This window comes from Panthera uncia, chromosome A2, assembly GCF_023721935.1.
Source record: "Panthera uncia isolate 11264 chromosome A2, Puncia_PCG_1.0, whole genome shotgun sequence".
Lineage (NCBI taxonomy): Eukaryota > Metazoa > Chordata > Mammalia > Carnivora > Felidae > Panthera > Panthera uncia.
Window position 1 is genome coordinate 7,857,195 of NC_064816.1, and position 17,288 is coordinate 7,874,482.

Below are 17,288 nucleotides of genomic sequence, written 5' to 3' on the forward strand. Positions count from 1 at the left end.
CAGCCCCGCGTCGGGCTCTGTGCTGACAGCTCGGAGCCTGGAGCCTGTTTCGGATTCTGCGTCTCCCTCTCTCTCTCTGCCCCACCCCTGCTCACGCTCTCAAAAATAAAGCAACATTAAGAAAAAAATTAAAAATAAAAAAGACTGCAACCCTGGGGCCAAATTATGACTTTCACCACTTTCTATCTGTGACATGGGCCAGATGTTTTAATTTTCATGCCTCAGTTTATCCATCTGTAAATTGGGGATTTATTATTTCATTCCTTTCAAAACAACCCTGCCTCCCCCACCAGTGAATAAATAGCAGAGATTTCCATGTTCTTTCTTTTTTTTTAATGTTTATTTATTTTTGAGAGAGAGACACAAAGTACGAGCAGGAGACGGTCAGAGAGAGAGAGGGAGACAGAATCGGAAGCAGGCTCCAGGCTCTGAGCTGTCAGCACAGAGGCCAACGTAGGGCTCGAACCCACAAACCGTGAGATCCATGACCTGAGCCGAAGCCGGACACTTAACCGACTGAGCCACCCAGGCGCCCGTCTATTTCCTCTTTTAAAAAAAGACTTTAAAAATAAATATTAAATAGTGTAAATTGTGGAACAACAAAAAAAATAGATACCACTACCAGAGTTTTCTTCTTTTTAATTAATAGAATTTACTTATTTTTTTAATTTTAGGCTTGCAGAAAAATTGGATGTAAAATGCAGAGGGTCACCATTTATGTCCTCTCCCCGCCAAGTGGCTTGTCCCATTATCAGCATCTTGCATCAGTGGGATCAACTTGTTACAAGCGATGGACGGATATTGAAGGTGAAATGATGTCTCTCTGGATGGGCCCTGAGCTGATGGGCCTGGTGTCCTTCGAGGAAGAAGATTAAGTGACAGATACTCCCAGAGGGAAGACCATGTGAAGACGCCTGGAGAAGATGCCCATGTGCAAGCCAGGGAGAAAGACCTCAAGAGAAACCCTTTCCCTTTCTGTCCTGCACTCCAGACTTTTTTTTTTATTGGATAGTCGTTTCTGATTTGTTACCTCCACCCCCCGATGATGGTTACCAAAACAACGGAAGCCATAAGATGCCCCCTTGTTGGGGCGCCTGTCAGCTCAGGTCATGATCTCACGGTTTGTGAGTTCGAGCCCCACACGGGGCTTTCTGCTCTCAGCTCGGAGCCCGGTTTGGATCCTCTGTCTCCCTCTCTCTCGGCCCCTCCCACTTCCGATCTCTCTCTCTCTCTCAAAAACAAACATTAAAGGAGAAAAAGAAGGAGACAAAGCAGGAGAGAAATGAACTATGACTATCTTAACACACCCTAAGCTCTGTGATTAACCAAATTGGAGTAACTCTGCTATTTCTACAGTAATATTTAAATGTCTTCCTACTGGCTCTGCAGCTCCCCTTCAAGAGCAGCTTTTCAGTGTTTTCTAGAACCTCTGAACTATTACTGACAGATTGCACTAATTTCCTGTACGATTTTCTTTTTTCTTTTTTGCCTTTTTGTTTTTGTTTTTGCCAAATGTCTGACCTTTGTAATTCGCCGGATGCCTGCACAATTCTGTCTCTTCGCGTCAGTTCAGTTGGTGTGGGTTAGGGGGGCTTGGAGGGTGCGTCACAGACACGCGCCATTTCCTCCCACTGGCGGACAGAGCCGTGGCTCTGGGGGACCGCGGCCGGCTGGGAGACTAGCGTGGGGGACCCGTGTAGGGCCGCGCTTCCGCTGATGACCGCCAGGGGGCGCGAGAGGCCGAGACCGGAGCCTGGTCCTTGCAGGGACTCCGGGGCGGGGCGGGGACTTGGTTGGGGGGGGGGGGGACTGCCTCTGGGGCGGGGCTTCGGAGGAGGTCCCTCACCCGCCAGGCCTAGGGTCCCACTTTTCCTCCAGCCACCGCCCGGCATGCTCTCCTTCCGCCTCCACTCTGCCTCCCGTCCTCCCTGCCCTTACTTGTGTTCCATTTTCCTGCCCTCTGCGCCACCCCTCTCCCTTCCTCCTTTGCGCCAACACTTTCCTGCCCACTTTTGCCCACATTTTCACGCCCTCATGTGCATCCCTGCATTTCCCCATGCTCCCTCGCATCTCCATTTTTCTCGCCCTCCTTTGCGTCCCCGCTTTCGGGCCCTCAGCCCCTGGCTCTTAGGCTCCTTATTTCAAATGACCTTTTAGAGAAAGTCATGGAAGGACACACTCCTAGCCGTGAATGTGGCTTGTAGTCCAGGGAGGAGGCAGTGACTCCTACATGAACATCTTTAGTTCCACATATTTCAAAGAGCAGACAGTTTGACAAACATTTGTTATTTAAATGTAAAGTATTTTCTCCCTTTGAGCTGAGCCCTTTGTAGGGGCGGGGGCGGTCACAGAAGATTCTGAAAGTCCTGAGCCCTCCAAGGACCGGCTCACACACACCCTCCAACCCAGGGCTGGATAAAGAGGGCACATGAGTGGAGTAGCACGGACCTGGGCGGGGGGCAGGGAGACAATGTGGGCTAAGGGCTGCAGGAGTTAGGGGGGAGCCCTCAATGCCAAGTGCATAATTTTTGCTCTGAAATGCCTGCTGTGGCCCAGTGATCAGTGGCACAGGGCTCGAGGCAACCTGCTTCACCTGCTATGGCTGAGCAGCCTTCCGAGGGAGAAAGGACAGGTTTGGGCCGAAATGCGGAAGTGGGGCAGGAGTTGGCAGGGTGGAGGGGTGTCAGAGGTTGCCACGTTCATGTCCCTCTTGGAGCTTCAAAGCCCAGCCTTGACTGACCTTGCTTCCTGTGTGGCTTTGGGCAGTTACCTTGGCCTCTGAGCCCCGTGAGAGGAATGAGTTCAGTGAGCTGATGCGTAGGCAGAGGCTTAGGGGACCCGATGGCTTGTAACCAGATGCTGCTTCATGGAGCTTCATTCACTCATTCATTTATTCCACATCAGTTTCTTGAGCACCTGCTGTGTACCAGGCTTTGGGAACGCAACCGTGACTAGGACAGCCCAGGACCCCACCCACTTGGAGCCCCCAGCGTAGCGGGGTTATTAACCATAAGAGTGGTCAGTGCTGAGCACTATACCTACGGGGCCCAGGTGGCACCTAGGGGGTACCAGGGCAGCACATCGTGCCTTTTCTCCACCCCTGGTGGAGAACGAGGGGCCCGCAGGGGCATTTCGGGGCATCTGCTTCCCTGGCACTGGGAGCCTTTGCTCCAGCATCCAGTTGCGATGTGATAAAAGCTTATGATGGAGGAGAGGTAACTGCTGGGGCCCCCTCCCTGGCAGACGATCAGGCTGCCAGGAGAGCGGGGGGGGGGGGGGGTGCACAGCAAACCAGCCTGGGTGCCCCCGACCCCGGCCCTATACCATCTGGGGAAACCGTAGCCAGGGGTTTAGGAGAGATGCTGACTTCAACCTCCGGAGCACCCCAGTCTGGCTGACACTGAAATGCACACTCCCTACTCTTCCTGGAAGAGACTGTTATCTTTCTTCAATGGCTTCACGGCGGTAAGTATGTCACCACCCAGACCCTGGGGCTTTGCAGCCCTTCCTCCATAGCTGTCTCCCTCAAAGACAGAAATAAGTTGATCCAAATTTCACCGGCATCCGGATCGGTGGTCTCCGGGGAAGCCGGAGGGATGTAGGGCAGACGGACGAGGAGCAGGACGTGTTGCGAACGGGTGTAGGCTCCATGGACCCAGAGTTGGTGAAATCAAGCACAGAGGAGTGTGATGGGGGAGGGGGGCCGGGTTGGCCGTGGAGGAGCTCGGCTCTAAGTCAAATCTTGCAGAAAATTAAGTTGTTTGGGAAGGGCAAAAGGGAGGGGGTATTTGACCGGTCCTTTAAATTTTTCGAAAAAGCCTTTTTTTTCTTACTATGAAAGTGACCCAGAATGTACCTCATTAAAGAAGCAATTGTTTTGGTAGCAGAATCGCACTAAGGAAAGACTGCCAGGAAAAAAAGAAGGATATTAAAGACCACTCTTCATCTTGTTACCTGTGATGTAACATTTTCACGGGAGTTAAATGAGACAAGTACATTTCTTTCCTTTTTTTTTTAAGTACATTTCTTTTTTAAAGCAGGCTCTACGTGCGGCGCCTGGGTGGCTCAGTCGGTTAAGCATCCAACGCTTGATTTCAGCTTGGGTCATGATCTCACGGTTCATGGGATCAAGCTCCTCAAGGAGCCCCGCAGGGGGCTCTGCACTCACCGCCCGGGGGCTGCTTGGGCCTCTTACTCTCCCTCTCTCTCTGCCCCTCCCCCACTCGTGAGCACATACTCTCTCTCAGGATAAAGAAGCATTTAAAAAAAATTTTTTTATTACATTTATTTATGTTTGAGAGAGAGAGAGACAGCACAAGTGGGGGAGGGGCAGAGAGAGAACGAGACACAGAATCCAAAGCAGGCTCCAGGCTCTGGGCCATCAGCACAGAGCCTGACTCGGGGCTCGAACTCACGAGCCGAGAGATCATGACCTGAGCGGAAGTCGGATGCTTAACTGACTGAGCCACCCAGGCACCCCTTTTATTTTTTATTTTTAAATATTTATTTTTGAGACAGAGAGAGACAGAGCATGAACGGGGAAGGGTCAGAGAGAGGGAGACACAGAATCTGAAACAGGCTCCAGGCTCTGAGCGGTCAGCACAGAGCCCGACGCGGGGCTCGAACTCACGGGCCGCGAGATCATGACCTGAGCCGAAGTCGGCCGCTTAATGACTGAGCCACCCAGGCGCCCCAAAACCTTTAACATTTTAAACATGAACTGCAAAGGGTCCTCCCGCACGCACACACACACACACACACACACACACACACAAGTCTGTTGCCTGGCAACCATATATGAGTCGATCTCTCCACATCCTCGCTAACTCTGGGTACACGGGTATTATCATTTTTTAATGTTTTTGCTGACTTTATCCGCCTTTGCTCTTCTCCCCTCCCCTGCGAGAGCTCCATTTGTATACAACTGACAGACTGTTTTTCCCTGTCTGACTCCTGTCCCAAAGATATCTGGTGTGATCCTCATTGGCCGGGGCATCTATGGCAGCTTCAGAGGGGCTGTCCTGACGAGGGTCCTCGCGCTGTCCTCCGCATACCTCCTTCACGTTGGCTCCCTGTGCCCGGCAATGAGCTGCCTCACGGGGCTGCTTGGCTTTGCCGGGTGGTCTGGAGCAACCAAAGGAAGCAGAGACACTCTCTTGTTTGTAAGTCAGATCTGCACACAGACCCCAAAGTACCCTCCCGTGTGAATCCTTCCTCACGCGCATCACAGCCCCCTGGCAGCAGGCGTCCCCTACTTTTCAGCGTTTGTGGTCTCATACGACGGCATCAGAATGCATCCGTGTTCTTCCTTTATGATGTACCTCGGTCGGGACTCCTCTCCCACCCAAGGCCATAAATTACAGTCTCCCGGGTCTTCTTTCCATAATTTTAAATCTTGCTTTCTCACTTTTAGCTCTTTGGCTTTTGGGAGTTTTATGATCGGAGCGTGGTGTGAGGTAGGGGTCAGTCCTCTCCCGCCTGCGCTAATTTCCATCTTTCTTGGGTCTTTTCTGGGCACACTGGTCTGTGTCATCAGCCCGTGTGTACGTTCCCACTCACGCAACACTGCGGCCACTGTCATGTGTGTCCAAGTACACGAGGGACAAGGGTTTTGAGCGCGATCGTGCAGACGGCGTGTTGCAGATTTTACGTGTCTTGCCCCATCCGGCCTCGGCTAACCCCCCAAAGTCTGGCCCCCAGTCTCCCCACTCCCATTTCCCTTAGAATCATGTTTGAGTGGATTATCCCACCCTAGGTAAAATTTGTCTCCAGCATTTTTTTTGTTTTGTTTTCCTTCCTCCACTGTGTTGCTCCAAAACTCTGGTTATTTCAGTGGGCGGGGGGGTTTCAGGGAGAGCCTCAGTACGGTCATCTCCCAGAGCATAAACCACCTCCACGATTAAAAGCACCCCGCCCCCACTCCCCTCCTCCCTGAAGCTCTATCATCTTGTTTGATTTCTCAGTTTCTCCCTTCAGCAAATAGTTATTGGACAGGTCCCGTGCCTGAAATATTTCATTTCCTTTTCAATCTGATGCGGACGCTATTTGCTAGTTTATTTATAGTTTAACTTGGAGGAATCAGAGTGCTCTCTCTCACACACCACGTCCAACCCATCAGCAAATCCGATTGACCTTACCCTTAGTACCTGTCGCTCCAAAGCCTCTGAGAACTCACTCAAAAAAAGCAAACTCAAGGGGGCGCCTGGTGGCTCGGTCGGTTGAGCATTGGACTCTTGCTTTCGGCTCAGGCCATGATCCCAAAGTCGTGGAATAGAGCCCAGTGTTGGGCTGTGCGCCGGGCACGGGGCCTGCTTAGGATTCTCTCTCTCTCCCTCGGTTCTCTCCCCCGCTGTCTCTGTCTTCTTAAAAAAAGAAAAAAGAAAAATTAAATTAAAAAAAGAAAAGAAAAGCAAAATCATTTTGATGGTGTTGGGAGCCACAGAGGATTCTGAGAAGAGGTAGGAGCCCTGACTCAGGGACTCACGGGCGCCCTCTGGTGGCCCTTGGGGGAACGGTGTGGGGAGACCACTCTGGAGGGACTGTGCCGGTCCAGGTGGGAGGCAGTGGGGGCTGGGAGGCATGAGGCTGCGGAGGGGGAGAGAAGCGGGCAGATTAGGGGTAGGTTCTGAAAATGGAACCTATCAAGGACATACAGACGCCTGGATATCAGTACTCTGGCCACCTCGGTCACCGAGAGGCGGGGACATGGTAATAATATTAATCCTCGCTATCTGTCCCATGAGCCGCTAGTCTAGGGTTCCACAACTGCTAAGCCCTGCATCCGTGTTTGTCCTTGTGGGTCCCTGGATGTGTACCCGCTGCTGTGCCTTCCTGCCTTTCTTAGCTAGATAAGGCCAGCCACGGGCCGGTCTGGCAACTCCAAGCCGGGATGTGCAAACAGGCAAAGATGGGAATAGATGAAAGGGGAGCCAGGAGCTGACCTTCCTTTACCCCCGTCTGACCCCCAGAAGCTCTGCAGAACTCACTGACGCCCCTGGAGCTGGTCCAACCCCCACATTGTACAAATGGGGAAACCGAGGCCCGGGCTGAGCAGCAGTTTCTCCTTGAGGGGTAACTTGGAGACATCTCCTCTGTTTGCTGCCTTTCTCATTGTTTTCCCCTGGGCTGGTGAATTTTGTCTGAAACATAAGCCAGCAGACCTAAGTCCCCCCCACCCCACCACCACCCTGTGGCCACCAACCTGTCCCCCCCGTGTCTTCCCTACAGTCCCCTTTCCCTCTTCCCCCATTTGCAAAGGTTTTCAGCCCGCTTCTCCTCCCCTCCTCCTGCCTCTGTTCTGTCCTTCCCACCCTCCCTCCTGCTTCCTCCATGGGCACCTGCTGCCAGTGCACACAGCCTTTATTGACCTGGAGGTCCCTCATAGGTCTTCCTGATGCCCAGAAAGTTCTGGGCATGAAACGGAGGTCCAGCTAGTGGCTCCCAAGAAAACCTCGGTGCCATCATCCTGGCCAAATGCAGGAAAATGACACACAGAGGAAATAACCCCCACACCCCACCCAGGCTGAGTTCTTTCAAACTGAAGAGGCTACGTGGCCTGGGGATGAGGCGAAGAGGGACAGGTCCCTCCCCTGCAGGGACAAGGTTGCACAGGCTCCCAGCCCTCTCCCTCCCTTCCCTCCGTGTCTTCCAATGTTTCCTGTTCATGGTTATCATTCTCATCGCTGAAATCACAGTGGTCCTCGCCTTCTTCCCCATTGTAAGTACAATGTTGCCTCTCCCACGGCACATTACAAATAAATCGAATCAGTAGAGACACTGCCCCTCCCTCCCCCACTCAGTGATACCTGGCCCACGGGTCCCTGGGACGGGAGACCGGGTCTCCACAAATGGGGTAAGGAGCCAGAAACTTCCGCTGTCCCCTCAAGAGACTGGCCGAGTTAATTTCACCATCTCTGCTTCTCTCCTGCATTTGGTGGTAAGGTATCAGAAAGGAATGGGGGAAAAATAAGACAAAAAAAAAAAATTAAAAATAAAGGTAATGGGAAAAGCTGTAAAATTTGTTGGGGTTTTGAAACGTGTTAGAAACAGAGGGCTATTTAGCAAAATCCGTCAAGATGATGAAGCATGGATGCTTTGACCCAACTGTCCCATCTCTAGGAATTATCCAAGGATTTGCTTGCTCAGGTGCAGAACGACATATAGCTCAGGGCGTGCAAAAGACTGCCACGGGCCTCGTAAGCCTCAGGAGGAGGGTGGCTAATTTATAATAATGCACACAAGGAAGTCCAATGCAGGGGGAAAGAAGGAAGTAGGAGGCTCCCCATGCACGAGGTGGTGCCTTCTCCGGGACAAGACGCTCTCCTCCATTGCATCAACGCCCCCAGAGGCAGACCCTGAGATGAGGTTCTGCAGGTTCATGGTTTATTAGAGAGGTGGTCCCAAGAAGCACCTGTAGGGGACAGGGGAAGTGAGGCAGGGAAGGGGACGCAGCCCTTAAAGGGTGACACTGCAGGGCTGCTGGGCTCATCGAATGTGTGCCCCCACAGGGGACAATGTTGACGTACCTCCCATCAGGATTGCCTGAGGGCCGCCCCCAGGGCACCTGTGGGCTGAGAGGCCACAGAGAGCCAGCCCTGGGTTGCTGGCCGTGTGCGCAGAAATGACAAATGCCACGGGGATGTGAGCAGGGCACCGAGAGCCATTTCTACTCTTGTTAAGAACAGCCAGATGCCTAGGGCGCCTGGGTGGCTGGGTCGGTTAAGCAGCTGACTTCAGCTCAGGTCAGGATCTCACGGTTCGTGAGTTCGAGCCCTGCGTCAGGCTCTCCGCAGTCTGCTCGGAGCCCGCTTTGGATTCTGTGTCTCCTGCTCTCTGTGCCCCTCCCCTGCTGGCGCGCTCTCTCTCTCTGTCTCTCAAAAACAAAGAAACATTAAAAAAAAAAAAAGTTTAAAAAATAATAAAAAGAACAGCCAGATGCCGACCAGTGAGAATAGTTACAAAGCAAGGAGAGGAATGATGAGAATATGCTTTGCTTTGACACACATTGAATACCTCTTTTGGGACACAGGAAACAGTAACAGTCACCGCGGCCGAGTGGGAGGCACTTGTTGGCTGGGAGAAAAAGGTGGGAGGGAGACTTTTTCGCGGCGTCGCCTTCTGTGCTTTGTGGATATTGTGCCACGTGACTGTTCCACCTCGTCCAAAAAGCCTGTTTTATTTAGACCTTTATTTAAAAAAAAAAAAAAAAGAAAATTACATTCGCCCCTTTTGTGCGGAGACTGATTCAGCGGCTAAAGACTATAGCGGAGGCTTTAATGGAGTTACAGCCAAATCGGGGGCGTAGCAGGCCTGTGGGCGATTCAGAAGAGCAGACGATTCAGGTTTGTGATGGGTACAACCAGATGCACGAGCTCAAGACCCACGCTCTTCTCTGGGGGGAGGGGGGGGTGATGGCAGCCAGGATTTATCCTCCTTCAGTGCAGACCCAGAGCTCAGGCAGGGCATGGGCTGTGAAGGGTGCAGAAGGAGGCAGAAGGGACACCCCCGCCTCGCCGCTCTGTCCCCGAGAAACCTCACCAAGCGGGGCACCTTGCGCTGCCGTGTGTCCGTCACTTCCCTGTTTCGTCTCTGAGGTTCAAGAAGTGGCCTTGGAGCACGTCTTCGCGACCCTGAGGAAGAATCTATAATCACAGTGAGCCAGACGACTATTCCGCAGAATGGAACTTGGTCACGGGGACGGTGAGGCTCACACCTTGTGCCTGTTATTGTGGCAAAAGACACGCAACATAAAGTTACCTGTCTCAACCGTTAGAAAAATTAAAAAAAAAATTTTTTTTAATGTTTATTCATTTTTTTGAGGGACAGAGCGCAAGCGGGGGAGGGGCGGAGAGAGAGGGAGACCCAGAATCCGAGGCAGGCTCCGGGCTCCGAGCTGCCAGCACAGAGCCCGACACGGGGCTCGAACTCACGAACTGCGAGATCAGGACCTGAGCCGAAGTCGGACGCTCAGCGTCTTGGTGTTTAAGGAACTGGACCGGCTGGCGTGTGGCATCTAAGCTCTTGGGGCGGGTGGGTTAGCAGCGTCCCTGAAGCCAGGGAGGGTTTGGAAGGAGAGAGCATTCCCTGTCTCTAGGAGTGTGTCACATCCGGGGCTTGGGCCCGGGAACTGCTGTGGGGCCACGTTCAGGCTTGGGAGGGGGCCCCACCATGGGTAGGCAGCCTCCGGCATCCCAGTTTTGGCTCCCGAGGCTCGAGACGGGAGAGAACGTCTCTCATACATCCGTACGGCCCTTGCACTGATATTTATTGAGCACCTACTGCGTGCTGGGCACTGTTCAGGGCTCTGGGGACACAGCAGGGCACAGAGCAAAATCCTTGCCCGGTGTTCCTGGCGCTTAAGTGGGGACACGGACGAGAAATCAATAAGTGAGCGTGGGTGTCCGAGGTGATACCTGCCGTGAAGAAGAACAAGGCAGGGAAAGGGCAGAGAGAGTAAGGGTCTGGTAGTCAAAGGTGCTGTGTGTCATCCATTGTCACCACACAGTGGGGTGCTCTGTCCTGGCCCCTTTGCGGGGGTCCTGCGATGCTTCCGGCCAATGAGCTGTGGCCGGAAGTCTTGTGGGTCGCTTCTGGGCCAAATTATTTAATTGCCTGTGCAGGGCCCCCGCGAGAGCTCTCTTTCTTCCTGCCATGACCGTAGGACATCTGGACGGTGGCTGCTTCCTCAGCCTGAGTCCCTGAGTCATTCTGATAAAGCAGAGCCCCCTTGCCAAGCCATGAGGGGCGTGTAGCATGCATGGGAAGTGAACTGTCGAGATTGAGGGGCCATCTGTTACGCAGCATCACCTGACCCCGCCTGGCTGATACAGGGGCTGTGGCTAACTTGGAAAGAGGGTTCAGGGCAGGCCTTCCCCGGGCGGGACGTTTGAATAGAGAGCTGAATGAAAAGTGAGTGAGAGAGCCGAGCAGGTATTTGAGGGCATAGCGTTCCAGAAAGAGGGAACAGCCTGTATAAAGGCCCCGGGGCTGGAGCTGGCTGAGTGCGTTTGAGGAACCGTGAGGGGACCAGGGTGGCTGGCGCTGAGTGAGTAAGAGGGAGAGTGGAGGGAGATGTGGGCCTGGGGGTGACTGGGCAGGTCGCGCAGGGGCTCTCGGGCCATGGTGAGGAGTTCAGCTTTTACCGCCCAGTAAGATGACTAGGCACCGAGGGCGCCTGGGTGACTCAGTCATTCAGCATCTTGACTTTGGCTCAGGCCAGGATCGCACGGTTCATGAGTTGGAGTCCCACATTGGGTGAGCTCGTACCCCGCTTCTCTCTCTCTCTCTCTCTCTGGCCCTCGCTCACTTGCACCCTCTCGCTCTCAAAAAAAAAAAAAAAAAAAAAAAAAAAAGATGAACACCCAGGGAGGTTCTGAGCCTAGACTGGCTAGAGGGAGGGAGGCATTTAGCGCGAGAGCCCCTGGCATAGGCCTATCTTGCCGACGCTAGACCGTAGCCATGGTGACCATGCTTTCTATTGTGTTCATTATTTCCAGAGTTGAAAGGGCACCTTCAAGTGACTATCCTCCTCTCTGCAGCTAAAGTGCTGTGGGGCAAGGAACTACACAGGCTTTTCTGGGTCTTCCTTTGAAATGACTGCTGGTCCCTCGGACCCCAGGGGCTGCAGCCCACAAGGGTGACACCATCCACCAGGGGGTCACTCAAGATTTTGTTGGACGGCACTTAGATAGACCTCCCCCCCCCACACACACACACCCCTGCCCAGGGCTGGTGACTTTTATAAAAATTGCCTATTTGCAGGAAGCCCAGCAAAATAGGTCAAGGGAGGAAGAACGTAACTGGAGTTGGGTGTTCAACTCATTCTGACCACACAGCCTTGGGGGGGGGGGTCAAGGTTACCACGCCCGTTTCACAGACGGGGAAACCGAGGCTTGGGGAAGGGACGGCTCAAGGTCACGTGGCCTTGGCAGAGCTGGGTTGGAAGCTGGGTTCGGGGCTACACTGCCTGCCTTACAGAGGGCCTGAAATACAGCGATAACGAGGAACAGAGATCACTGTAGGATAGTGACAGCGGCCACAGGACCGGGCACTCAGTTTGTGAGTTCAGTCCCCATCACATACCTTGAGGTGGGGACTGCTTTGCTCCCATTTTACAGATGAGGAGACCGAGGCACAGAAAGGTTCCCAGCAGCGAATCGGCACCTGACAGTGTTACTGCTGTGCTTTTCACCTGTGTTCTCCACTCAAATGTTGGCTTGGCCGAGGCAGGGGTTACGTCTTGTTTCGTACATTGCTGGGCTCCCAGTGCTTGGCTCCCAGCAGGCACTCAATAAATGCCTATTAAGTAAAGGGGGCCGGCCAAGAGCAAGGTCAAGGCAGCTCAGGCTTCCGGAAGCAAGAACTGCCAGGGGCCTAGAGAGCGGAGCTTCTCTGTGACTGTCCCCTCGCCTGCAGGTGGCTGTTCTGCCCACACACCGGGGCTTCCGCTCGTTGGCTCTATGACTGAGGTCAGGACCCCAGCCTCCCTCTCATTTGTAAGTTTGCGCTGGCCCATTGTTGAGTCACTCGTGATGGGGAGGCCATCCGAGGCTTCGCACCATGTCCTACCCAACTGCAAAGCCATGAACTGATTCTGGGAAGTGACTGTCACCAACACCAGGGAGGTCCTGCCCAAGGGAAGGGTCCCAGGGAGGCAGTGGTGGAAAGGGGATGACTTCTCCGTCATCTTCTTCTTTGAGGTGCTCTCCCTCTCTCTCTGCCCCTCCCCTGCTCGCGTGTACATACACACACTCTCTCAAAATAAATAAACTTTAAAAAGGAAGAAAATCCTTTAAAAAATAAGCAATAAAAGCTTAAAAGAAACGAGGCATGCAAAGAAACAAGAAAGTGGGGAGAGACAGACAGACAGACAGCGTGAGTGGGGGAGGGGCAGAGAGAGAGAGTGAGGGAGACACAGAATCCGAAGCAGGCTCCAGGCTCTGAGCTGTCAGTGCAGAGCCCGATGCGGGGGCTTGAGCCCGAGAACCCCTGATCTGTATTTTTTAAATAGGCATTTTTTTCATTGTACAAATTTATATTGCATCTATGTTTACAAACGATATCACACCCTCTTCCCCCAAAGAGGTCACGATAGTCAGGATCCCAGCAGGGAACAGAATCGAGCCCCGGGGTGGTCCTTTTAAGAAATTTTCAAGGGCGGGGCACCTGGGTGGCTCAGTCAGTGAAGAGACCAACTTCGGCTCAGGTCATGATCTCACTGTTCATGAGTTCAAGCCCCGCATCAGGCTCTCTGCTGTCAGCACAGAGCCCGCTTCAGATCCTCTGTCTCCCTCTTTCTCTGCTCCTCCCCAACTCATGCTCCATTTCTCTGTCTCTCAAAAATAAACATTTAAAAAAGAAAAAAAGGAGTTTTCAGGGGCTTCCTTGCTGAGATGTGGGCAGGGTTAAGAAAACGAGGGATGAAGCACCAAGAGTCTAGCAACACGGGGAGCTTTTACTTCTAAGCCTGAAGGGGTAGGAGAAGAGGGGCCATCCGACCTACGGCTGCAGTCTTGGAGGGCTCAGGATGGGCAGAAGAAAGGAGGGAGTGGGGAAGAAATACTCCAACTTTTCCTCCAGCCTCTCCCATCTCCTGAAGGTGTTTCCTATTGGCCAAAGCTAACAGGAAGTGGAAGGGTGGGAGATTCTGGGAAATGTAGTTTGCAGGACCCAGGGCAGAGCGGAAGAGAGTGAAGATAGGTGGGAATCAAGGGGAAAACGACCAACGCGCATGATGAAAGGCCTCCGCTTTCTGCTTCTAAGACTGATTGTGTAAACAGAGCCAAGTCGCTCCAGCCTGACCATGAGGGACCTTCAGCTCTTTGTCAAACCCTGCCCTTTACTTTTCTGGAAGAAGATGCTTCCCTTCTCAGTGTCTCCAATTTGATTTGGGTTCCAGAGGTCCCTCAAGTTGGTTCAATATCTCTTTCTTTTTTTAAGTTTATTTATTTGAGTGTGTGTGTGTGTGTGTGTGTGTGTGTGTGAGAGAGAGAGAGAGAGCGAGCGAGCGAGCGAGCAGGAGAGGGGCAAAGAGAGAGAGAGAATCCCAAGCCAGTGCAGAGCCCGACTCGGGGCTCAAACTCACGAACCTCGAGATCATGACCTGAGCCCAAGTCGGATGGATGCTCAACCGACTGAGCCACCCAGGTCCCCAGTCTGTGAAAGAAAGTCTTAAATATTCACAAAAAAACAAAAGAACTTGTCCAAAAAAACTCTTATATACCCATCACCCGGATTCAACAATCACCAAGAGCCCGACAGGTTTGCTTCATGATTCCTTTTTCCCCTTGAGGAAGTATTTAAAAACGGATCCCAGACAATGTCATTTCCCCCTTCGTACTTCAGTACACATCTCTAAAAGTGCGTACATTTGTGTCAACCCCAATGCTCTCATCACACCTGACTAAATGTTTGTGTCCCCCCAAATTCCCATGTTAAACCAAATACCCATTTATTTTTGAGAGAGAAAGAGAGAGACAGACAGACAGAGCGTGAGCAAGGGAGGGGCAGAGAGAGAGGGAGACAGAATCCGAAGCAGGCTCCAGGCTCCAAGCTGTCAGCACAGAGCCCGACGCGGGGCTCGAACCCACGGACCGCGAGATCATGACCTGAGCCAAAGTCAGATGCTTAACCGACTGAGCCACCCAGGCGCCCCATGAGAACTTTTGAGATGTGCTGTCTTAGTAACTTTCAAATATGAATTAGGGTATTATTAATTACAGCCCGCATGCTGTACGTTACATCCCAGGACTTACACATTTGGTTTCTTTGAATCGGATCCAAATAACGTGCACACATCATGTCTTCTTGTCATGTCTCCTAAATCCCTTTTACTCAAATTAGAGCGTGCGTTAAAATCCCCTGAAGATTCTGTTCAAGCACAGAGGCCGGTGGCCCCACCTCCCGGGCTTCTGACTCCAGATCCGGAGTGGGACCCAGGGCTCTGAATTCCAAACAGGTTCCCGGCCGGTGCGCCAGAACATGCGCAGAAAACCGCTGTTCCGGGTTCTTCCTCCTCGTCTCCAGTCCCACCAACCTTCGATTTGTGGCAGAAAGAGCGGGGAATACTGGGGAATGCCATGCCTTCTGGATTGACTCCTCAGTGCTGTTGTGGTCCCTTTATCTTCTTCCTCCCTCCCCCATATTTCCTGTAAGTCACTTGTTGCCAGCCCTGGCTGTCCCTTAGAACCTCCTGGAAGCTTTCACAAAATACCCAAGCCTCCACCCCCTCTCCACCTTCTGGTTTAATTGGATTGGGCCGGGGCCTGGGACTCTGATTGAATTGGATTGGATTGGGCTGGGGACTCTTACATTTACCAGACGATTCTAAGGGGGTGGCTAGGGTCATTGCAGAGAATCAATAAGCGAAGGGCTTCATCCAATGACCTCAGCCACCTGGACCAGTTCTGTCACTGGGGATTCCAAAATGGCGGTTTCTCTCATCTTTCCATCCTTCCTTTGGGGGGATTTGGAGAAAGATAATATGAGCACGTGTGGTATGTGTTATTGCTGCAATCACTTCCCACTTCAGGAAAGGAGGCTCCCACTTTCCTCTGGAGCCAGCCCACCTCTCCGATTTCCATCCCTAAGCCTGTCGGGGCAAGTGGTCTCAGTCAGCCAATCAGAATGTTCCAGCTTTCTGTCCCATGCTCTGGTTCAGGCAAGGGACCCAAGCTGGTCAAGGATGCTTGGCTTGGGGACTTTGGATACGGTGCCCAGCTCCCATGAAGCTCACCTCGCCTCGTGAGGGCAAGGCTGCAGAGCAAAGGCACTGGGAGCGGCCGAGAATCCTGGGACGGTATGCAAGTCCCTGGACCCAGCTCACTCTTGAGCCCTGCAGTTCATACATTCACTCAACAAACATCTGTGGCGTGCTTGCTGTTAAGTCACAAATGAACCGTTTTTACTCGCAACACTTCTGGCACTGCGCGCGTGTGTGTGTGTGTGTGTGTGTGTGTGTGTGTGCGCGCGCGCATGCGTGCACGTGTAGGGGTTTCACAACAAACAATTCTCTCCAGGGACCAACTGGGTGTCCTAGAGTTCAATTCCGACACTACCCAGAGTTTGAGGCAGATACCAAAAATGTAAAGACTCAGTCCCGCGAGACTGCCCCCACTTCAGACACCGGTTACAAGTATTGGGTCCCCAGGTGACCTCTACTGTCTGACTTGGCCCCCAACCCCAGGCAGAGGGTTCCGACAATCCCCCTTCCCTTTCAGGCTTCACAATTAGAATGACTCACAGAACTCAGTAAGTTTGTCAGTTACTATTGTTAATTAGGCAGTTAAAAAAAATTTTTTTTAATGTTTTATTTATGTTTGAGAGAGAGACAGAGACAGAGTGCGAGCAGGGGAGGGGCAGAGAGAGAGAGAGGGAGACACAGAATCCGAAGCAGGCTCCAGGCTCTGAGCTGTCAGCACAGAGCCTGACGCGGGGCTCGAACTCACAACCCTGAGGGATCAAGACCCGAGCTTCGATCAGGAGTCAGAAGCTTAATGGACTGAGCCACCCAGGTGTCCCAAATGATGAAGGGGTATAAATCAGGAACAGCCTAATGGAAAAGACGCACCGGGCAAGGTATGGAGAAGGGGCGCGGGGCCTCTGTGTCCTCTGCAGGTGCGCCCCCCACCTCCCTAGCCCCTTAATTGGCCATTGGGGATGAACTCGATCTCCAGCTCGGGCCTGTCTCCCCTCCCCGGAGGTCAGGGTCTTGGCTTGTTCTTTCTGGAGACCAGCCTCCATCCCGAAGCATACAAAACACACTCTTATCACTCCAGAGATCCCAAGGGCTTTAGGAGCTGTGCGCCAGGAACCCCAGGACAAAGAGCTAATATTTCTTTTTTATTCTGTCAAACAGGAAATGAGCTGGGGGTGGTGGCGAAAAATTTTTAAAAATCCCTGCATTTGAGGAACTGTCATTGTATTGAAAGAGGCGCTTGTTTACGTTAAATAAGTAAATTGTATAGTTTCCATTCTAGGGGCTATGTGGAGAGGGACACAGGGAAATGGACATTAGAAATGCTGCAGAGACCCCTCTCTCTCTGCCCCTCCCCCGCTAGCACTCTGTCTCTCAAAAATAAGTAAACATTCAAAAAAAATTTTTTTTTAAAATGCTGCAGAGAGGTTACAGCACTAAACGCGGGGAGGGAAGGAAGAGGGAAAGGGGGTCAATGAGAAGGTGAGATTTGCACAAAGAGGGCTTGAGGGAGAGGAGCCATTTGACTTCAGGCAGGGGGCATAGCCAGTGCAAAGGCCCTGGGGCAGGGGCCTGGTGTGTTCAAATAGCAGCA

General features: G+C 52.5%; 1 protein-coding gene across 1 annotated transcript; it reads left to right on the plus strand.

Annotated features, from left to right (window-relative positions):
• The first annotated feature begins 3,405 nt into the window (after window positions 1-3,405).
• TSPAN16 (tetraspanin 16) lies at window positions 3,406-11,691 on the plus strand. The gene is given in 5 exon segments (XM_049639862.1): window positions 3,406-3,465; window positions 4,965-5,162; window positions 9,594-9,643; window positions 9,645-9,699; window positions 11,538-11,691. Coding segments are annotated over 5 exon segments (465 nt in total). The 3' UTR covers window positions 11,640-11,691.
• The last annotated feature ends 5,597 nt before the right edge of the window (window positions 11,692-17,288 follow it).